General features: G+C 40.7%; 2 protein-coding genes across 3 annotated transcripts; one reads left to right on the forward strand and one right to left on the reverse strand.

The window, feature by feature from the left end:
• Positions 1–2163: 2163 nt before the first annotated feature.
• On the forward strand, positions 2164–15772 carry cep135 (centrosomal protein 135). 2 transcript variants are annotated; one of them, XM_020643779.3, is made up of 26 exons: positions 2166–2824; positions 3511–3638; positions 3730–3920; positions 4290–4457; positions 4624–4765; positions 4854–4938; positions 5025–5153; positions 6027–6242; positions 6445–6510; positions 6600–6750; positions 6841–7064; positions 7151–7306; positions 7696–7833; positions 8822–8893; positions 9057–9208; positions 9659–9774; positions 9866–10020; positions 11045–11100; positions 11889–12057; positions 12130–12240; positions 12338–12523; positions 13355–13564; positions 13649–13851; positions 13950–14054; positions 15005–15160; positions 15341–15772. In XM_020643779.3, the coding sequence occupies exons 2-26, from the start codon at positions 3526–3528 to the stop codon at positions 15360–15362; spliced, it is 3492 nt and encodes a 1163-aa protein (XP_020499435.1). In that variant the 5' UTR covers positions 2166–2824; positions 3511–3525; the 3' UTR covers positions 15363–15772. The 2 variants fall into 2 exon arrangements, with proteins under 2 accessions (XP_020499436.1, XP_020499435.1); XM_020643780.3 differs by lacking the exon at positions 15341–15772 and having other exon boundaries at positions 2164–2824; positions 15005–15164.
• A 4-nt stretch (positions 15773–15776) lies between these two features.
• Positions 15777–20378, reverse strand: chst14 (carbohydrate (N-acetylgalactosamine 4-0) sulfotransferase 14). The gene is made up of 2 exons (XM_020643781.3): positions 19939–20378; positions 15777–17742 (listed from the first exon to the last, which is right to left on the reverse strand). The coding sequence occupies exons 1-2, from the start codon at positions 20236–20238 to the stop codon at positions 16915–16917; spliced, it is 1128 nt and encodes a 375-aa protein (XP_020499437.1). The 5' UTR covers positions 20239–20378; the 3' UTR covers positions 15777–16914.
• Between the last annotated feature and the right edge of the window lie 1470 nt (positions 20379–21848).

The raw sequence follows: 21848 nt of genomic DNA on the forward strand, positions 1-21848 counted from the left end.
AATAATACATGAATAACCAGAGAAAATCTAGATGTATATACTTAAATAGATTTAGCAAGTGTACTTCTAATATACCCCTATATCAATTAGGCAATTCTATATAGTTATAATATAAGTATATTACAACTATACTAATAATAATACTATTAACAACAGCATCAAAAATTGTAGTAACAATAATTACAATAATAGTACGTATGCCAAATAACGATTGAGAAAGAAATAAGAGAAAAAACACAAATCCAATGTCTATTCACTTGTAATATATCTAATTGTAACAATTGCTATTATTGTTTTAAGTAATAATAATAAAAACAAAGAATTTAGAGAAAAACAAAAACAAAAAAAACTAAAAACCCAACACATTTTGATCATTAAATTTCACAAACAATATGAAGATAGATTCAGGAACTCTAGCTAACTATCGGCCTATATCCAACCTTCCTTTTATCTCGAAGATCCTGGAGAAGGTGGTAGCTAATCAGCTGTGTGACTTTCTCCATAACAACAGTTTATTTGAGGAGTTTCAGTCAGGATTTAGAGTCCACCATAGCACTGAGACTGCACTTGTTAAAGTTACAAACGATCTACTTCTAGCTTCAGACAGGGGACTTCTCTCTGTGCTCGTCTTGTTAGAGCTTAGTTCTGCTTTTGACACCATTGACCATTGGATCCTGTTGTACAGACTGGAGCATTTACTTGGAATTACAGGGACTGCTTTAAGTTGGTTTGAATCCTACTTATCAGACCAATCTCAGTTTGTACATGTTAATGGTGAGTCCTCTATGCACACTAAAGTTTGCCATGGAGTCCCACAAGGTTCAGTGCTTGGACCAATTCTCTTTACATTATATATGCTTCCTCTGGGAAATATTATGAGGAAACACTCCATACAGTTTCATTGTTATGCAGATGATACTCAGCTTTATGTATCAATGAAGCCCGATGGCACCAGTCAGTTATGTCAGCTAGAAACGTGCCTTAAGGACGTTAGGACCTGGATGACCAGAAATCTTTTGCTACTTAACTCAGACAAGACTGAAGTTATTGTGCTAGGCCCTAAGAACCTCAGAGAGACTTTTTCTAGTGATTTGACTGTCCTTAGTGACATCAGCCTGGCATCTAGCACCACTGTTAGGAATCTAGGAGTTCTATTTGCTCAAGATATGTCTTTTAGCTCTCACATAAGGCAAGTTTCAAGAACAGCCTATTTTCACCTTCGTAATATATTCAAGATCAAGAATATCCTGTCGCAAAATGATGCAGAAAAACTAGTTCATGCATTTGTTACCTCCAGATTGGATTATTGTAACTCTCTTTTGTCAGGGTGCTCTGGCAAGTCTCTAAAGACTCTTCAACTGGTCCAGAATGCTGCAGCTCGTGTACTGACCAGAACCGGGAAAAGGGACCACATCAATCCTGTCCTGGCTTCTCTGCACTGGCTCCCTATACAGTCTAGAATAGAATTCAAGATCCTTCTTCTCACTTACAAAGCTCTAAATGGCCAGGCACCATCTTATCTTAAGGAGCTACTAGTGCCATACTGTCCCTTGAGAGCGTTGCGGTCCCGGAGTGCAGGCCTGCTGGTGGTACCTACAGTCTCTAAATGTACTATGGGGGGTAAAGCCTTCAGTTATCGGGCTCCTCTCCTCTGGAACCGCCTTCCAGCCGGGGTCCGGGAGGGAGACACAGTCTGTATTTTTAAGAATAGACTTAAAACTTTCCTTTTTGATAAATCTTAGAGTTAGTGCTGGTGTAGACCAGCTCTTAGTTATGCTGCTATAGGCTTAGACTACCGGGGGAACTGGCACCTTGAGCTCCTCTCTCTCTCTCTCTCTCTGTGTGTGCATATACAGTACATCATATTACTGCATGTATCTATCTGTAAATCTCAGTCACTAACCACCTACTTTCCTGAGAGCTCTTGAGCTCTCTTAGGCTCCTCAAGATCGTTGGTTGACAGCCTGCCAGAACAACCCCCACCCCACCCCTCCCCACCGGATAGTTGGTTGACGGCCTGCCAGAACAACCCCCTCCCCACCGGATCGTTGGTTAACGGCCTGCCAGAACAACCCCCCCCCCCCCCCCCCCCCCCCTCCCCACCGGATTGTTGATGGACGGTTTGCCTCCCCCCACCCCCTTGCTCCCTATCCCTCTTCCTGCATCTTATCCCATCTCTCCCCCTATCCCTTTCCAAGATTTCTGCCTTTTAATAAGGCAGTTTTTTCTTACCACTGTAACTTTTGCTGCTTTGCTAAAGTGCTCATGATGGATAGGCCGGGTCTTTGTAATATAGCAATAAGTAAGGTCTTTTACCTGCTTTTTGTAATATAACAATGAGTAAGGTCTTTTTACCTGCTCTTTTGTAATGTTAACAGACAAAGAGTAAGGTATTTTACCTGCTTTTTGTAAAAATGTCTTGAGATAACACTTGTTATGAGTTGACGCTATACAAATAAAATTGAATTGAATTAAAATTGAATATAGTCTATGGCCTCAGCTGACCCCGCCCCCCTCCTCCTTCTGTACGGTCAACGCCGGTTCACAAAGCAGGCACTATCCCGGTACTCCAGTCTCCATGGTGACGAATGCAAACCCGGAGCTCATCGGCGCTCTTTTCAAACCACTTTATCGCGGAAAGCTGTCAGCTCCAGCGTTTTTCACTATTTAACATTAACGAAGAACCATAAATCAAGCCATAATGCATCTCTGGTGAAAGATACGGATTCTGAAAAGACGTTTATGCCGGTGAAGATGCTCGAAGTTGACGTTAGTTAGGCTAACGGAGGCTAGCTGTCAGGATAGCAGCGTCCTATCGAGCAAGGCAAGTGGACGCTTAATGCTACGAGCTAATGCTACAAGCTAATGTAGCTAATGCTAAAGTAACCGGCTAATGCTACAAGCTAATGAAGCTAATGCTAAAGTAACCTGCTAATGCTACAGGAAGCTTGTATCTTCATGTAATGAGAATATTTGTTTACTAGCCTTTAAGCTAGCTATGTAAAGTTAGCCAACATCAGATAAATGAGAACACGAGGTAAACCATCTTAACTTTCAGTTTAACCATAGATACATCCTTTAATAATCCTGTACAGGAAATTACAGTGCCACAACAGCTTCAAGACAGACATAACACCACACATTTCATCAGATAGCGTCCATACTTCATAAGTTAAAATACAATAAAAAAAAATACTAATTTGTGTATTATCAAACCTTATAGCAGCTGGTATACAAGACTTCCTGTGTCTCTCAGTTTTTCATATTGGTGCAATCAGTCTCTGACTGAAGGTGCTGGTCTTGATCACCTTCAGGGCGTGGAGTGGGTGAGTGGGGTTGGTCATTATTGAGTTCTGTCCTCTGCCACCTGCTGGACCGTTAGTTGCTCAGCCCCGACCACTGATCCTGCACATTTCCTGTGTGTGTATGAGCTAACCTATCGCAACACAAGTCCTTACCTATCTGTAATGTTTATTCCACAGTAGTGTAAGTGTTTAATGTTCGTTTTAGTGCCACATCGCAGCCATGAACAGCAGCGCAGAGAGGAAGTTCGTCAACCTGAGGAAACGTCTGGACCAGCTGGGCTACAAACAGCCGCTGGGGATAGAGTCACTGCCACTGGTGGAGAAACTGTTAAGGTAAATCATTTAATCCAACCTGCACCTGCTCTTCTTCATCAATAACGCTATGAGCTGTTAGTGATGAGATGTGTCTTCTTATGTATTACAGTGACCTGGTCCACACTACTGAAAGCCTGCGCAATGCCAAACTGTCAACAGGGAAAACTGAGAAAGAGAGCAGAAACATCGATGCTCTCCTGGAGCCATACAGGGCAGAGAATGCTCGAGCTGTCAGGGAGAACAACGAGCTTCACCTCGAGCTTCTGAAGCTGAAGGAGGAGAAGGACCGAGTCACCAGAGGTAAAACCACCACCCCCCTTTCTCCCTACAGGCTCAAGCTCTATCCCACAACCTGGACCCCAGGCATCGGGAATGAAATTAGCAACAGCCACCTTCAAAATACAGGAAACATGTCCACTAGAAATAGAAATATCTTGGTTCAGCTAACACCATAGCAGGTGTATCTGAAAAGGATAAAAATGTTTATGACTAAGGCTGCCATAGATAATCCATATTTTAATCAATGTATCATTGTTTACAGTTTGAAAGTTTACTATTAGGAGGTGACTCCCAATATTAAGGCTAGGTGACATTTTTTTGTGACCAAGTGAGGAAAAAAACCTTTATTTCTGACCTTGTGCACATTCAAATTCCTGCATCTTGTTTCAGAGCTCAAGACTCACATTCGAAAACTAGACCACGACACGTCCGACCTGAAGTTTTTGAATAATCAGTATGTGCACAAAGTCCGCTGCCTGGAGAAGGACAGCAAAGCTAAAGCTGAACGCATCCAGCAGCTGCAGGAGAAGAACATGCAGGCTGTGGTGCAGACGCCAGGTAACACCAGGAGCTTTGAACCTGAGCTCTGTCTCTGACTTTTCTTTTTCTGCTGAAACATGTCTGTGCTTTTGTCATGAAACATTGTTCATAAGGAGCACAGATCAGATATCTAGATGAATCTATAAATAACTGAATCCTTCTCTCCTCTGATACACTTTGACAGGTGGAAAGAAGCGCAGCATCCCTTTCAGACGTCAGAGAATGCAGATTGATGAGCTTATACCGTCCTCTTCTACTTCAGCATACCCTGTCTCTCAGCCTGATGATCCGTTCATCGCTGACCTGCTGATGCTGGCAGATGGAAGGTTTGTTGACAGCTAAACTGTGTTCTTTTTGGATGTGAGGATTGTATATGTCTTAATTTTTGACTTATTCCTTTATCTGTATTTGCAGAATTAATGAGCTTCAGGAAGACATCATAAAGGTCAAACTTGAGCTGGAAAATGCTCAAGAATATATAAAACACTTAAATAATCAGGTAAGAAATACAATTATTGGAATAATTTCACATTTTCACATGTTAAATGTTGTTTTAGAGGTAATAAGCACATTATTGTGTTTAAGGTGGAAGAGAGGGACAGAGAGATCGAGCGGCTTAATCGCACTCTTCACGGAGGACGGCCTCATGATGTCATTTCCCTAGAGGCTCAAAACATTGGTAACGAGAAACTGATCGACCATCTTAACCTTCAGGTAAGCAAAGCGATCATGTAGGATATTTACCCTGATTTGTAAACACTTATAGATTTTCTGTCATGGTTGGCTCTCCAATTATTTTTTTAAAACTGAGCTGTTGTTTTTATATGTTGAAAAGGGTTAGAGCTTTTAAAAGTTCTCCAGTAGTTTACTTCAGCCTCTGAAGGTCTTATAATTGCTGCGTTGTAATCAATGGAGTAAACAAATTTGCAAATGTGAAGTACTACCATAGTGCATCAAAAAGTGCTTCTGATTGTTCTGAGACATGACAGAAAAGATCCTGACAGAAATAGATTGCGTCGCTCTCTTCCAATCCACCAGACTCAATTGACTAAAACAATATTTCAACCTTGAAGAATAATGGAGTTACTGGTCTACTGCAGCCTTTTCGGTTAGCTTGTTGTGTGATTGTTTGTGTGTTCATGGTGGATCCTAAATAAGTATTTTAACAACAGGTTCAGACAAAAAGACAAACCAACCTACCTCTCCAGGCAGCATTAGACCAGACGTGGTGTCTGCTGTCTTTGAATAGAGTGATGTTGTTACTGTTTCTGGCTACATGGGGATCTTGTCTGTAATATTGCTGTATATCTAGAATCACAATTCTAGGTTGTCGATTGCAAAAAGGTGCTCTTTATTGGACGTACTTTGATGGGGAACATTTGCCTGCTAAGATGATGTTGATTATTCAGTGGCTGCCAGCTGAAGCAGTGTACTTAAATAATACCAAAGCCTTTAAGTCATTTAGATCCCAAAGTATCTTTAAAACTCTAACAGGACCATGGTTTTAACTTGATGCTGAGCCTTGTTATCTGGAAGAACTGTAACCTGCATGATTGATGTCTCTACAAGCTTTGCTGCGTTCTACAGATTGAATACCTGCAAGAGTCCAACAGGACTTTGCAGGAGAAGGTAGAGGGGCTGCAGCAGAAGAAGAAGGATGCCACCACAGAAGTCGCCAACCTGTCTCTGAAGAACCTGGAGCTGTGTGAAGAGCTGACGCACATCGACGACCTGGCCAAGCGGATGGAGATGGACAAGGAGCGAGTGTTAGAGACGGCTGACATAGAGCTGCATGATGCTAAAGTAAGAACATGAGAAAGCAGAAAGGAAGTCAAAATGTGTATCTTTATCTATGCAGGTCATGAATATATAGATCAGTATATCTTAAATATGTCTGGCTATTTGAATTTGTATGATATTGAATGTAGATGGTTTATTTGGTAACAAAATGTGCATCAGTGTTAACACGTGATAAACTCTTTCTTTGAATCTCTTTTGCCGACAGAAAGAACTGCTGAGACAGCAAAAAATCATTGAGAACCTGGAGGATATAATCACAAAAACAAGAAGAGTATGTTCAGATATTAAAAATCTATCAGTCTTAAACCTCTGTACCTGTTCTGCTTTGTAACCAAATCTGATTTAAATGATTAAATTCAGAAGCAGTCAGAACATGACTTTGAAAAAGACCGCCTGGGAGACGAGATGTCGGAGCTCAAAGAGCAGAACGAGAAGATGGAGGGACTGGTGAACTTCCTGGAGGAGGAGAAAATCAGGCTGCAGGAGAAAATGGAGAAAATGACGGCAGCTGGTTAGAAGCAGTTTGATTCTGTTGAATGCTCTTCTCCTTGCTGTGGCTTTGTAAGTGTTGACATTAATGTTTAACAAACTGCTCACCCAGACAAAGACCTGGTTCTGGAGCTGGAAGCTATGCGAGCCAAACATGGTGTGTGTGGAAGAGAGCGCTCCCCGTCACGTCTGGATGCATTTGTTAAAAGTCTAGAGGAGGAGAGAGATTATTATCGGCAGGAGGCCGAGCGCTACAAGGGCATCAGAGGAGCTGCTGGTCTGGATTCAAGCCCCAGTCGTAGTCCAGGCAGGAGTCCTCGGTCCAAAGTGAGGAGGGTAAGAGAGGACAGAAAGAAAAAAATCCTGATTTATTATCTGTTAAATTGAAAAAGAGCATTCATGTGATGGTTTCATATTTCCAGGGCGGTGCTGCAGAGGTCGAGCTGCTCCGCGTGCTGAAGGAGAGAGACGAGCTGAAGGCCGCTCTGCTGGACTTTGAGAGGCACATGGAGGAGATCCAGAACAACGTGAAGGTTCTCAGCACGGAGAGAGACCATTTCAAAAAGCTTTTAAAACAGGTTAGTGAGAGAAATATCAACCAGTTAGGGTGTCAAAATGTTCAATACTTTAATACTTTTTGATAACACATGTTTTTTAAACGAACTTTAATTTTAATGAACGATAGCATCAATGAGTACAGAAACTTAAAAAGACTGCATCTGTTTCATAAGAAGGGTGCGTAGGAGAGGAATGATTGCATGACAATATTGCCTGCAATTATTGATAATTAAAAACAAAATATACCCAATAATGATGCTGAGGACTTCTCTATTTTTGTTGCCTTGCTATCAAAACAGATTTTGGATATTTGTCTTCAAATTCTGGTGTCTTGATGACCCTAATGTACAAGTTTGAACATTGTTTTTACAACGTTAGAGACGTGATTTTTCTTTTGTTGTTGTCTCAGGTTCAGGATGAGCTGAGGTTGGCCCGTAGCTCAGATCTGTCCGATGACCTCGTGAACCTGAAGGAGGAGCTCAATCGCGCAGAAATCCAAATGCAGCAGGTGACGGCTGAGAGAGACACACTGATGGAGAGACTGAAGGTTTGTCCCACTCTGATGCCTTTCATGGTGTCCATGATTTTTAATGCACGATTTCAGGGAGGAAAAACCAAAGCCGCGAGAAAGGGATAAACCCTCTACCAGATGACTCAGCCAACATTAACACTATAGACTCTCAGGAGCCAAGGAGAGAGTGAGAGAGAGCCGGGCAGTCTCTGCCTCCTAATCTACACTGTCCTCAATTACCCCCAACCATACACACCCTAGACAAAATCAGTCAAATGGTTACAAACAGTTACATATTACAACCAGCAGAGGGGGACAAAACCACATACAACGTAATAAATGAGAGCGCAAGGTTAAAGGTCAAGCTCAACCAGAGCTCTGTTCTTCATGACAGTTTTCATTCTTTAAACTGAGTTTCATCCTCTTCTTCTTTTTTGGCTTTTGGTTTCCACATAGGAAACAAAACGCTGCAGAAACACTTTTGTACCTGCAGCTATAGCAGCACAAGATGATGTACTTTTACCATCGAAGGATAGATTAAACGTTTTAATCGGTGTGTTTTGCCCGAACAGCCTTTGAACTGAGAATCAGCATCACTGTAATGTTTTTATCCCGTCTGCACAGCAAATGTACCTTTAAGTAGGTCCTTACAAAGAAACCTTGAACATCTAAACCTTTGATTGTTAGCTTGTTGGTAATAATAGAGTCTTAAGTCATTTGTTGAGTTTATCCTAAAATGTGAAATTAGATTAAAAGAATGAGATAACATCAGTTGCATTTTTTTTTTTTTTTATTCTTTAGTTTTCCATCAATACAAATAAACATTTGATCACATCATTGTATATTATTTGTCATAACAATGTATCCATTAATGAAGATATCTGAATTTCTTTGCAGATATATAATTGATAGATTGTTGATAAAAAAAAATAAAAAAATCTCTTGTTGCGGTGTTACTTTAACTGTAGATAAAATTCACATTTACACATTATTATTATTAACTAGTTGAGTAATCTGTCTGCAGGTTGCTCAGACTTCAGCTCTCACAGACAGAGAGGAGAGGAGGATTCTGGACCTGGAGATCTCCGTTAAGAGTGTGAGCCTGATAAAGATTTAAAAAATGAACATTTTCCTCAGATAAATTCTTCATTATGTCTGAAACACATTTCTCTCTACATCGATGTGCTCTGTAAATCTGTCTGGACTGAATGGGTTAGAGTTGCTGTAAGGTTGCATCTGGTGTGTGTTTTGTTGTGTAGTTGGAGCGGGAGAGGCTGGACCTGCGGTCTCAGGTGTGTCTGCTGAAGGAGAACAGGGAGGCTGCGGAGGAGGAGCTGAAGGTTCGGTCTGCTGCGCTCCTTCAGGGTGTAGAGGAGGTCACACAGCAGAGGGCGGAGTCCAACGCTTTGAGGTGTGTGTGTGTGTGGGAAAAAAAAAAAAATTTGAAACTAAATGAGCTGTGGTAACCCACTCTGTTAAGCTTTTCATGAAGTATGAGTCATTTATCCATCTGCACAAAGTGGTTTAAAATGCTTATTATGATACAGTTGAACAGTTTAAAATAAAAAATAGGATCAGCAGTAGCCTCAGTATGTCATCTGTTCCCTTAATGATTTCCTGGCTAAGAAAGTATGATCAGGTGTTGTTGTGATTGTTGCCAGTGTGTTAAACAGCTGATGGACTCTGATTGAACTGCTGTGTGTGTGTGTGTGTGTGTGTGTGTGTGTGTGTGTGTGTGTGTGTGTGTGTGTGTGTGTGTGTGTGTGTGTGTGTGTGTGTGTGTGTGTGTGTGTGTGTGTGTGTGTGTGTGTGTGTGTGTGTGTGTGTGTGTGTGTGTGTGTGTGTGTGTGTGTGTGTGTAGGCTGCTGCAGGAGCAGATGGAGCAGTCACTGTCTGACACACAGCACAGGCTGTCTGTGAAGATGAACGAGCTGCACGCTGCACACGAGCTGATAGACAACCTGGAGAAGAGAATAGGTGAATATTTCTGGGGCTGCTACACCTGATATGAGTTGTTTAGTTTCCTCTCTTTGGCTGTTTGTTTGATTTTTTTTGTCCCGTCTGACAGAGGAGCTGAGTCAGCACGGCTCAAAGCACAAAGAGGAGGTGTCAGCTCTGCAGAAATCCATCTCTGCCCTGGATAGAGAGAAAGATGCTCTGCAGGATGAGGTGGATCAAATGACTGAAAAACTGGTTGTTCTCCAGGAGGAGTTATCTAAGAAGGTAACTGTAACCGAAAGAAACCTTCTAAATAGTATAAGAGTTTCTATTCACTCATTGGGAATACACGCCTCTCTCACCTGTCAAAGGCCTCAGAGCAAGAATCCAGGTCACAGGGACATGTCAACAGATAGGGCTTGCACAATACTATTGCGGTGTGATTGATTTTATGACACAAAAACAAGACTAAGTTGATAATAAACACTCTAATGTACTGCTTAAACTTTTTTATTTTTTTTTATTTTATTGCTCTTAAAAAGCAAAAAGCAAAAAAAAACATAATATATCAATGGAAAAACAGACAGTACATAATGATAAGTTAATTAACAAAATATACATTTTGAAAGAAATGTGCAAGAAGGAAAGAAAGGAAAATAAGCTCTTATGGTGATGGTGCATTGGTTAATTGGCCAAGCAGGAAATAAATGGTTTGTTTTTTTAAATAAGTTGAGGCTGGTGCTGTTTCTAATTAGATTTGGTAAATTGTTCCAACAATGAGGTCCTCTGAATCTGATAGAGAATTGAGAAAAGATGTCCTGAAAAATGCAGAATGAAGTAAGCTGGCTGACCTTGTGTTGTAATGATGGATTTGAGAAATGAATTGAAATATATCTTGAAAACAGACGGGGAGTAAGTTGTTGACTGATTGGAAAACAAAAATACATAACTGAAACTGGTTTAGGTGGACAATCTTTAATGTTCATGCATGTAGCAACCATGTTGGAATTTATCTCAGGCTACTGAAGTTTCTGTGAGTTTCTGAGTTGGAGTTAGGAAATGGAAATGGAATGGTGCTTTTATATCTCTGTAGAGCTAGGGGGGTGGGATAATGCTAGGGAGCCCCAGTGCGTCATCGAGTCCCCCACTTGGCCCCACACTAGTGTGTATATATATATATATATATGTATTATATATGGGGTGAACTATAAAGTCATACAGCAGACTCTGTTCCAAGCGAGACAGTTTCCCTCAGATATAAATGGAAGAATTGTCTTTAGGGGGACTAACGAGGTTTTATTATTCACAGGAGAAGACGGTTGAAGACGTGAGACTCACAGTCACAAACATGGACAACGCACTAGCGTAAGTATTGTGACCACAAAGATCTGAGGTTTTTTTTTTATACAACTTAATGCTAAAAAAAATACTAAATCTATTTGGTGATATTTTTGATTTTGATTTCTTTATTTAAAAGGGACAACACACATTAATTAACAAGAGCAACAAAGTCACACATGTAAATGTGCCAGATTTAGCCATGCAGGCTAATTTTCATCTGCAGTCCCTGGCAGGTTGATGACATTCAAGAAAACATTAAAAAGCATACAGGAAAATGCAGCACAAAAACATAGACACAAGAACACATAAGCATAAAAAATAAAACAACACATACACATGGAAGCAATTGATAAAGCAGCACACAGACATAAAATAAAAATGTGTAACATATAGCACATTTAAATACATAAAAAGCACCATGCGCAGACAAGGAGCATAAGGGCACAGACTACAAGTAAAGACAAAGTACATTAATCCAGATTATGGCAGCATGTCTGATTTTTGAATACCATTGTTTTATAGATTTAGAAAAGGATTTCAGAGATGTGATGTTCCTTAGTTCTGTGGGTATAGTATTCCATGTATGTGCTGCTTGATAAGAAAAGACTGACTGCCCAAAACTACTTTTTATACATCCCCTCTTACAGATGCTCTGGTAGATCTGTTTAGATTTTGTCTAATGTATTCATTGAGTGGAGGGGGAGCCATACGATGAAAAAATGTATATACAAGTAAAATGTCGGCTAATTTAATCATGTTTTCCCAGATTAATAAATTATATTTAGTTTAATATTAATGCTTGATCCTCACAGCCAGCTGCAGGGGGCGCTAAACAGTCGAGAGAGGGAGATCGGCAGCCTGAGGAGGCAGCTGGAGGCCGGTCAGGAGGAGCTAAGTGGACTCAGGAGGGACAAAGAGATCACCATCAGAGAGAACAGGAGGCTGCAGGACGACCTGGCTACAATGACCAGAGAGAATCAAGTATGTGATAAAACCTCAGGGATGTGTTCTTCAGTGTCTGTACTGCTGCTCATGTTGTGTTTCTGTGTACAGGCTGTTCATGTGGAGATAGAGGAGGCTCTGCATGAGAGGGACGAGCTGAAGATGAGAGTCCACTCGTACATATCGGAAGTGTCTCGAATAGAAAAAGTGATGGCCACAAAGGCAAGTGAGAAACGTTTCTTGGAGTGTCTTGTTTCTGGACCTCCTGTGTCACCTTTCTTCTTTCTTGCCAGCTGACTCCTCCGTGTTGACCCCACAGGAGCAGGAGAACAGGGACCTGCTGGAGCGTTTCATGACGGCTCACTCTGAGGTGGAGCAGCGGGAGCAGAAGCTGCAGCAGGCTGAAGGTCTGAATAACTCCATCCGTCTGGAGCTGCTGTCTTCAGACACGGAGCGCCGACACCTCCGAGACACCATCGGACACCAGGAGAGAGAAATACAACAGGTGAGAGGGGGGTGGTCGTGACACCTGGATTTTAAACTTTAAAAGGATAATAGTCAAATAAAAGAATAGTGATACCTGTTTCCATAACAACAAAAATAGGCACCCAATATCAGGAAACTTCTTGTTTTCTATGATCAAAAATTGCAATGTATTGATTTTATGCATCATTCCTCTCCTAAGCACCTGTGGTTTGAAAATAGACGTTTTTTAAAGCTTTAGCACTTTTCGATACTATCAGAATAACTGAGATCGATTTTAAACATGTGCTATCGAAAAGCATCAAATAAAAATGTTTACAACTGCAGGTGAGACCAGCGGAGGGAGAAGCAGCTGATGCATAACATCTACAGAAAAGTGCATTTTTCGTCCGGAAAAATTAGTTTAAATTATCGTGAATTAAAGAAACCCCAAAAATTAATACATTTAACCCAACATTTGTGAAATCCCCAAAGTAATGTATACCCCACACAGAGCGTTTCGTCACCAAACAATTTAATTATAACAAAAATATCCCTTTAATTAATCCCTTTATAACTCCAAAATAAACTAAAATTCCACAACAAACGAAATATACATTGAGAACCCCGAAAGTTCAGGTTGAATTGTCTTTTTAAAGATACATTTTGTGCATCAATGGAATATTTGTTTACATAGTACTTGAATGATACAAATGTTTCAATAACTTTAGTTCTACACCTTTGTTTTTGTTTCTTTGAAACACCCTAATTCATCATCTTTTTTACAGACACTTAAACATTTTGTGGCACTGTCGCAGTGTAAGATAAAATGTTGTCTTTAACGGTATCTGACGGGTGTTTGATTTTATTTTAGCATACTCAGGCCCTGCAGGCGTACGATGCTCAGGTGTCGTCACTTGCTCGTGGGATGTCCCGACTAGAGGAGGAGCTCCACAAAGCTCAGGAAGAGAAGGCGGCTCTCCTCTCAGATCTGGCTTCTGTCAGGGAGCTGTGTGTCAAACTGGACTCCGGGAAGGAGCTCACGGCCCGGCAGCTCACCTCCAGGAGTATGGATCTGGAGAGGGTGAGGACTAAACACAACACATGTAGGTTAGCAGCAGCAGGTGATCTTTCTGCTTTCTATTAAACACATCTGAATGCTCTTTAGTTGACAGGAGAGCTGGAGGACGTTCGCTCAGAGGCTGAGCTGCTGAAGAAACAGCTGGCCAGTGAGCGGTTGACCGTCCGTAACCTGGAGACGCTCCTCTCCTCCAATCGGCACAAAGAGTTCCAAACCCATCTGACGGCCAGCGAGAAGGAGTCTGAGCTGAAGGTCCTACGTGATAGGCTGACCCTGGCCGACAGCAAAACGTACAAATCCATTAAAATAACTCAGATTAAATAAACCGATTTATGTTCTCCGTCAGAATTTGATTGTAATTTGTGTGCGTTGGTGTAAATTCACTCAGTGTGGAGCACAGCAGGGAGGTTTCTCAGCTCCGCGGTAAAGTCTCTCAGCTGCAGACGGAGATGGACGTCCTGAAGAGACAGCTGACCTCTGAACGCTTCGAACGGTGAGAAAAGTTCTCATGTGTCTCTTAACTGTGATGCTGACTCAAACACATGAGTCCTGATGGTTTAGAGGAACCAAGGCTGCATGGAACTGCATCTGTTGTCATTTCATCTTATCAATACGGTGATCAAACATATCAAATAAATGTAATTTATTCAGAAGCACCAGTGTTAAAAAAATCAAATCTAGCCTTTCCCTGAAATATTAAAGAACAAACTTCTTACTTATTCTCTGGGAATTAGCATGATGTAGAGTTGTTACGGAAAATTTCCAAGTTTGTTTGAAACCAGCAGAAAGTATTTCCAATTTCTTTGGTTTATGAAACTAACATTCAGTGTTTAATTTCTTGAAAAATTCATCAAATTTTATGTATAACAATCTTAAATAGGCCTGAAAGTAACATTTGTTTTCATTAACATTTCTTCCTCACAAAGGGGGAAAATAAAATAATAAAACATTGTAGTTGTAGTTGTGTTATGAAATGAAGGATTAAATAATTGACAAATATATCAAAGAATAAGTTACACACTGACTGTAAAGGCTGAAGATTAAGCTGATTATACACTTTTCATTGACTCATAACTAACCCTTTAAGAAGTTTAAGTTACATTTGAATTGTTTCAACCTTTTCATAGAAAAATTATTTAACCAAACTGAAGTTACAGAATCATTTAATGCATGTTTTATTTTCATGAATGAATTCATTTTCAAAATGAATAATTATCTGCAGCCCTACGTTGCTGCAGTACACAGTACGGACGGAGCAGAAAAAATATTACTATAGTTGGCATCCTGTTGGTGTGAAAATGCGCAAATATTCACATTAGAAGATGTAAAAAGCTGTCACCTGGGACATCTTTTTTGAATTGATCTGTTGCACTAAATATCAAAGCACTTTAGTTGAAACTGTTTAAACAATAACATTTTGTCTTGTCGTCTGTCCGTCCTCAGTGAGCGGGCAGTGCAGGAGATGCGGAGACAGGGCCTCTCCTTCTCGTCCCTGCACAGCTCTTTACCTCTCAGCAGCTCCAGCAGTCATCACCACACGTCTCCTGACCGCTCCATCCTCCGAACCCTCAACCGATCCTCGGACAAGTCAGCAGACAGGTGAGGCTTAGGACTCTTTAACTTTTAGTTTATCTTCTAAATCAAACTGTTTGACTGGTCTTTTCTTTATTCTCTTTTTACTAAAAAAGTGTCAAAAGTTTTCGCACTAAATTAAACTATTAAGAAATCTCTCCCTTGTTGATATCAACACGTTCATATCTGTTTTCTTTCCCTCTGCAGGAGTGTGAGCTTCAAGGATTAACAACAGAAGAGACACTAATTAGGGCGTCAATCAGTGAGTCAGAAACCACTAGAAGCTTTTTTTCTTCTTGTCTCGAGTCGGGACTTGAACTGTGACGACTCTGGTGAGCCTCAGTGTTGATTAACCTGAAACTTATCTCAGTGCCACTTAGTGAACCGGGTGAAATCCTGCCCGGGGCTTCACTGAAGCTGACGACCGCACTAACAGCCAAACAAAAATAAAATCAAGCTCTCGGCTGAGCTTTAAGGAGGAGGTGTTGTTTCTGAAACCAACTACGACCTCGAACATGTAGCAAATGAAGTATTCATTCATTCCTGTGGTTATTTGTTTTCCAACGCTTTATATTCATGTTTTAATAATGTTTAAATTATTCACAAAAATAAAAGGATGAACAAATAAGTAAAAAACTATATGTGTCTCTAAAATGAAGCTTTTATTACAAAGTGGAAGAAGCTGAAAAACCCCCTCACAGGAAACGGACATGAACCTTCTCCAACGTGTGGACGACAAAACAAACATGATACAAAGTTTGGTCTTGTAACCCTATTGCCATCTCTATGGATGCATACTGAACTGGTGCATTAATTGTAACAGTGCATGACAGGAACACTTTGAAATGAGGGACACACAGAACGACTATTTCAGTCCCCGATACCAGCACCTGTGCTTTGACTACCAGCTGATATCAGGACGTGTGAGTCGCTTGTCTTTTGTTTTTGTTAGTTTGTGTACTACTTGAATATTGAGGTGGGTCAAACTAAACATTAAAAAAAAGCAAAGTCACAAAGTAACTTGAATAAACTTGGAAAACGAGCAGCTCCTGTGATCTGTGAGGTAAAAAAATACCCTTACACGATATTATCTAGTGGCTTTGCGATGAGTGACTCTGCAGCTTTTTATGCTTTAAAAAAACATCAACAAAAAAGGAAATGACTGTAAGGATCCTTTGTCTAATGTTGTCAGACACTTAAAATAACTATGAGCCTGTCGATGACAAAAACAACAACTTTGGACCTACTGGAATCTACCCATAAAACACCAACACATTTCTACCAGTCAGTCATTTTGACCCCATTGGGCCTAGGTTTAAAGTACTGGAACTCCCCCTTAATATGGCTTAGCAAATCATCAAAGATGTTGCAAGCAGCGTTAAAACTTGTCGGTGAATCAAATGTCACACACAGTTCTCTCTGTGACAGCAGGTTGAATCTTCCTTGTTGAAAATAAGCGCTCAGTGAGCTCCGGGTTTCATGGCGTTCAGCTCACAGAAGTACAAATAGATTTAAATCGACCAGTCCTGATCCACATGTTTGATCAGTAACAGACAGTGCATCCCTGTGATTGACATGCTTTTTGTTTCCTGTTGTCCGCAGCTCATCTCAAGCTTTTAGTGGTTTCTAAGTAAACTTTCAAAAAATCAGCATTTTCCAATAATATTTAAACCATCAGGTGAAAATATGTAACAGCTATAAAAACACTGCTTGTTCTCTAAGAATAAAAAATAGTACAATGATTCTCTATAAAAAATAATCTGCGCTCTCTAAAGGATTGTTTAATGGCGACAGTGTTGAGTGGTCGTGTTGGGGAGAGGATACGTGAAGAGGGAAAAGTCTAAAATATATTTGGGTAGCAGTTCCCTCAGCAACTTCTGAGGCAAGCTGCACAGGTAGTAGTGTAACGTCTCCGTGGTGACCGGTTTGTACCACGTCTGTCTCTCTGGGAAGTGGACAGAGGGGGGCGCTCCGATTCGCTGCAGCACAAACTCTGAGTCGCTGTGGAGCTGCTCGTAGGAGCCGATGAAGTCGTAGGAGACGGCGCAGGGTTGGCACAGGTTGTAGATGGGCATCCAGTGCTCGTTCATCCGCTCCACGTCCTCGTCCAGCAGGTAGCGGACAAACTCCGCGAAGGTCACGTCGTCTCCGGTTACAGAGGCGTCCTTCGCGCGGCCTTTCCTGTACCGCTTTACGATCTCCACGCCGTACTTCCTCTGGTACGACTCGATCTCTCCGAACTTGTTCCTGTACGCTGACAGCAGCCGCTCCATGGGCTCGCGCACAAACATGAACTTGAAGTAGTGTTCCAGGCGGTAGCGGATCTCATCGGGTTTCAGAGCGGACAGGAACAGCAGGTCGCTGCGGTGGTCCATCTTGACGTTGACGTCCACGCTCTCGAGAGCGCCGCTCAGGACCTTCAGGACCCGCTTCCAGTTGGAGCACGCCACTTTGGGCACGTAGCAGTACAGGAAGCGGTGCTTGTCGTTGACTAAGACGTGCTGCAGCAGCGTCTTCCTCTGCAGCGGGCTCAGGGTCCAGATGTTGTGCGGCATGTTCTTCTGGCTGCACACAGTCCTGATGGTCCTGTTTCTGATCTCCTGGATGATCTACATGTGGAAAAAAAAATTAAAAAACAGGTACTCAAAGGTGCATTTCACAAACTTTACACACAAACGCCATTTCTACAATGTCCACAAATCCAAGCAGTAACCTTCAGTTTAAAGAGCCAAAAAAGTGTGAATTCTTATTAAAGGCTTTATATGTGATTTTTCACACTTAAATGTAATATAAATCAAGTATATCCTCTGAAAATAACTCTGTGAGTCATGACTGTCTACAATGGGTGTAACACCCGAGTCCCACTGATGTTTTCAGAGTCCTATCTTCAGTTTGTTTACATCGCCAGGACAGCCGGCTGACTCCTCCCCTCATGTATAGAAGTTGTTTAATTGAGGGACTAGAGAAAAGAAGAATAACATACTGTACTCACTGCTTAACTGTGTTTCTAGATCACGCTCATTTCAGGTAAATTTACATGCAGTGTGAAGATACCAGCATAATAAAGATCGCTAGCATTAGCATGCTAACACAACAATGCACCACGAGTTGTTTTGGTTTCATGCTGGAGCTCAAGGGCGACATCTGCTGGATCAAAAAGTTGCATATTCTTCCTTTAAAATCATTAGTCAGCATTTCCAATATGGAGACATTGTTGGGCTTCATGACGCCTCTTCAGAAACAAGTGAGCGACAACACTGAGAATACATGCGTGTTTTATACAGTTCAAGTCCCAAAATAACACCTAACTTTGTCATCAGTTTCATGACAGTGCATCAGGATTGAGGATTGAAAAACAGACTGTGATGCACTGGTTTTCAAAAACAATCCTCTGATTAATAACACATTATTCAGAGGTCTGCAGCCTGACTTTTAACAAGAACAACAGAAGGAGCCAACCTGTACACTCCTCTGTGTCTTCCAGCATTGATTTTTAAGGTTTCTTTTCTTGTTTACAAGCCTCTTTATTCTTGGTCTTTGTTATATAAGCATTCATGGCCTCTGAGATGCTCTGCAGTAGAGTTTCTGAATACAACCTTTCACACATAACAATTTTTATCAAAACAACAGCAAAACAGAATTCTCAAACAGGCTATAAAAGCAAAAAAACGTATTTACTTAAGGTTGCCTTTAACTAGCCGTCACTTTTTCTCACTTAGTCTTATCTTTTACAAATGTTATTGTTCTTATTTATAACTCTGTGCCTCATGTTTTCCTGCTTATTGCTTCATGTGTCTTCAAATGTTCTAAATAACTTTGCCCTACTCCCCATGTTTCAAACAGCCATCAATCTGTTTAGTCTAGCGCCAATCCATAACAAATGTTACCTTCATGTACTCTTTGTTATATTACTTAATAAGACCCAACATTAATCCACCATGCGCACAGCACTTAGCTGCTTTTAGAAAAGTAACAGCTGTAAAAACAACTTCAGAAAGAGAAAGAAGCAGACTCATGTTGACCATCTGCTGAGAATGTGTTTGACTTTTAGAAAGAGAGCTCTTTAGAAAATGACTAAAAGTGAAAATATGAATTCATGCTGTTCTTTTTTTTAAACTTTACTGAAACGTTATAAGTTTAACACTAATAACTTGAATGTTCCTTCACAGCAGAGGACAAGAGTCAGAAATACCAACTTTGATTTAGTTACAAAAACTACTCCGATGACTGTGGTGCTAATAGTTTGTAGTTCTTTTTTACTCTACCTTTATCTGAACTTTGAAGAGTGATTTTATTTTCTTTTATTTGTTTTCTGTTTCTTTGCTGTGGGCTATAGGAGGACAGTACTTGGTGTCTTTTATGTATGCAGTAGGGGTGTGATGATACCAGAATTGTAAACTACGATATTAAACTAGTAACAATGATAACTGTTTCTAAACCACTGTGACCGAAAAGGAACTTCTGTGCAATATTTACACGCTGTCGAAATTGCACAATTTTAAACTTGCACAATTTATAACCAAAGCATATGAAACATAGGTTAACCTACGGAATGTGACGGGGTGAACATGGAGGTTCAAGGTGAGGACAATATAAAGCCAGGATGTTTCAGGAAGACTGTTTAAGTTTGTCATGAAATAATAACCCAACAAAGAGCCTTAAATCTTCCCGTTTTTTTTTACACAGATTTATAATATTGTGAAATAAACAAAGTCACGAGTTAAATCCCGACCTAATTCTGCACAGGAGCCGTTCACTTCGTAACACCAGCCAGCAGAACTGGACGGTTCCTACTAGTACCGTACCTGGGAGTCCACGTCTTCAGCGGCCGGGCTGTGCCTCCCGTCCTCCCGCCGGAGGAGCTCCAGCCGCCGGCCGCTGCTCCCCCGCGGTGGAGGCGTCTCCATACCGTTCAGCAGTCCTTTCTCTATCATGAGCAGCAGGCCCCCGGACGCCACGATCACCAGGAACGTGAGCAGAGACGGTAAAACGGCGGAGCTGCGGCGGACCGAACCCGAGCTCACAGTCGTCCTGAAATTTATAACCGAGCTGCTGCGTCCTCCTCCGGGACGTTTTATCCCGACCTCCTGCCTGCGAGGAAGCATCCTGAGTGTCCCGCTGGCCTTTAACTATTATCTTTATAAAGTTTGAAACTCATTAACGTAGGGAAACAAACCACAAGGTACCTACCACGTACCCATAGTTAACTTTCAAAGTACATCAAGCTAGCCACTGTAGTCAGCGTGTGCAGGACTTCCGGATGAACCGTCAAAATAAAAGCTTTTGGGCGAGGATGGTGCAAGGTGAGTTGATCAAATCACACCAGATACATTTTCACATTCAAGAATAAAAAAGATATTTTCTTTTCACACGGAATGACTTGTATAATAATATTTTTTTTAAAAAAGGAAGGCCATGTTTTTAGCCACAAAAATAACAAAAAATCAATCAGGTTAAGATTTTCAAATTAAAATCCTTGATTGATTCTATGCAGAAACGATTAGGCATAAAGTCCCTTCTGGGTTTACTAAATAAATATATAATATTGTTCAACTTATATTAGCAACATATGTGCTGCCAGGGAGGTTTTCATCTTTGTTTTTCAAACAAATGGTGCTTTAATACCAGCAACAAAAGTCCTGAAAACCTCCTCAAATGTTTAGTGGTGAGCAAGATTTTTTACCTTTTAAAAACATATTATTAGTGCTGACCCTATGTTCCTTGTATCCTGATTGTCAGGGTGAGAACTCATCAAAAGTCAAGTAAATGTATTATTAACATCATAGGAAATCTAGTTTTTTGGTTGGAGCTGTGCCATGTTGCAAGGATGGAAAGTGGAAGAGTATCTTCATGAATGGATGTTAAACAGACAAAATCATCCCAGTGTGAAGTTACAAGCAGCCTGATATCTGCTGGAGCTTTTATCTGCATATTAGCACAAACACATCAAATCTGCCTGCAGCTAAAACAACAACATTTTAATACAACTGAATGGTTCGGTCCAAATCAGGACAGCTTTAATTAAAATTAAAAAAAACATTACAATTGTCTGTAAAGTATCAAAATTAAATGTACAGCATGTTTTCCTGGATTGTGTCTCTCAAAGTCTTCTTTACATAAAGTCTGTTTGGGACTTTTGGATGTGTAAAGACATTTATTAACCTACAGATCAAGGTGCTAACAACTATACTGTTGCTGCTACAGAGCTGCATGCATGGGTTCATATTAACAGCCTACTCCTTGAATTTATTAAGCCTATTAGCATAAACCTGAAAGAAATGGCACACTGAAATATTAATCCAGCACACGTCCCGGAATGATAATCTCTAAATCTTGGCGAGTGTTAAAAAGGACTACTTCATGTTTTCATTCTGTGCGTTGTAATTCAGGGATACTAAAGGGTTTAAACATAAACTTCTTAGTGCAGGAAATGAATCTCAGCAGCTTAAACATGTGACCTCAATGAGATCTCAATTAAAACACAAAGCTCATTTAAATATTCATGTTGTTGGAAGTATTTATTCTGCATTGTTGAGGTTAATATTTCTCTGTGGGAGCTGAAATGTTTTATTTATTACTTCTTACAAGTTACACATGTTACTGAATAACTGACAAATCTTAAGATCCCTTTTTGAGAACTCAATTTATAGACCAGGTTCAAAAACAATAAATCTCGACCAAAAGGGGTTTACAGTCTGACAAATAAAAAAGAAAA

This window comes from Labrus bergylta, chromosome 6 (genome assembly GCF_963930695.1).
Source record: "Labrus bergylta chromosome 6, fLabBer1.1, whole genome shotgun sequence".
Lineage (NCBI taxonomy): Eukaryota > Metazoa > Chordata > Actinopteri > Labriformes > Labridae > Labrus > Labrus bergylta.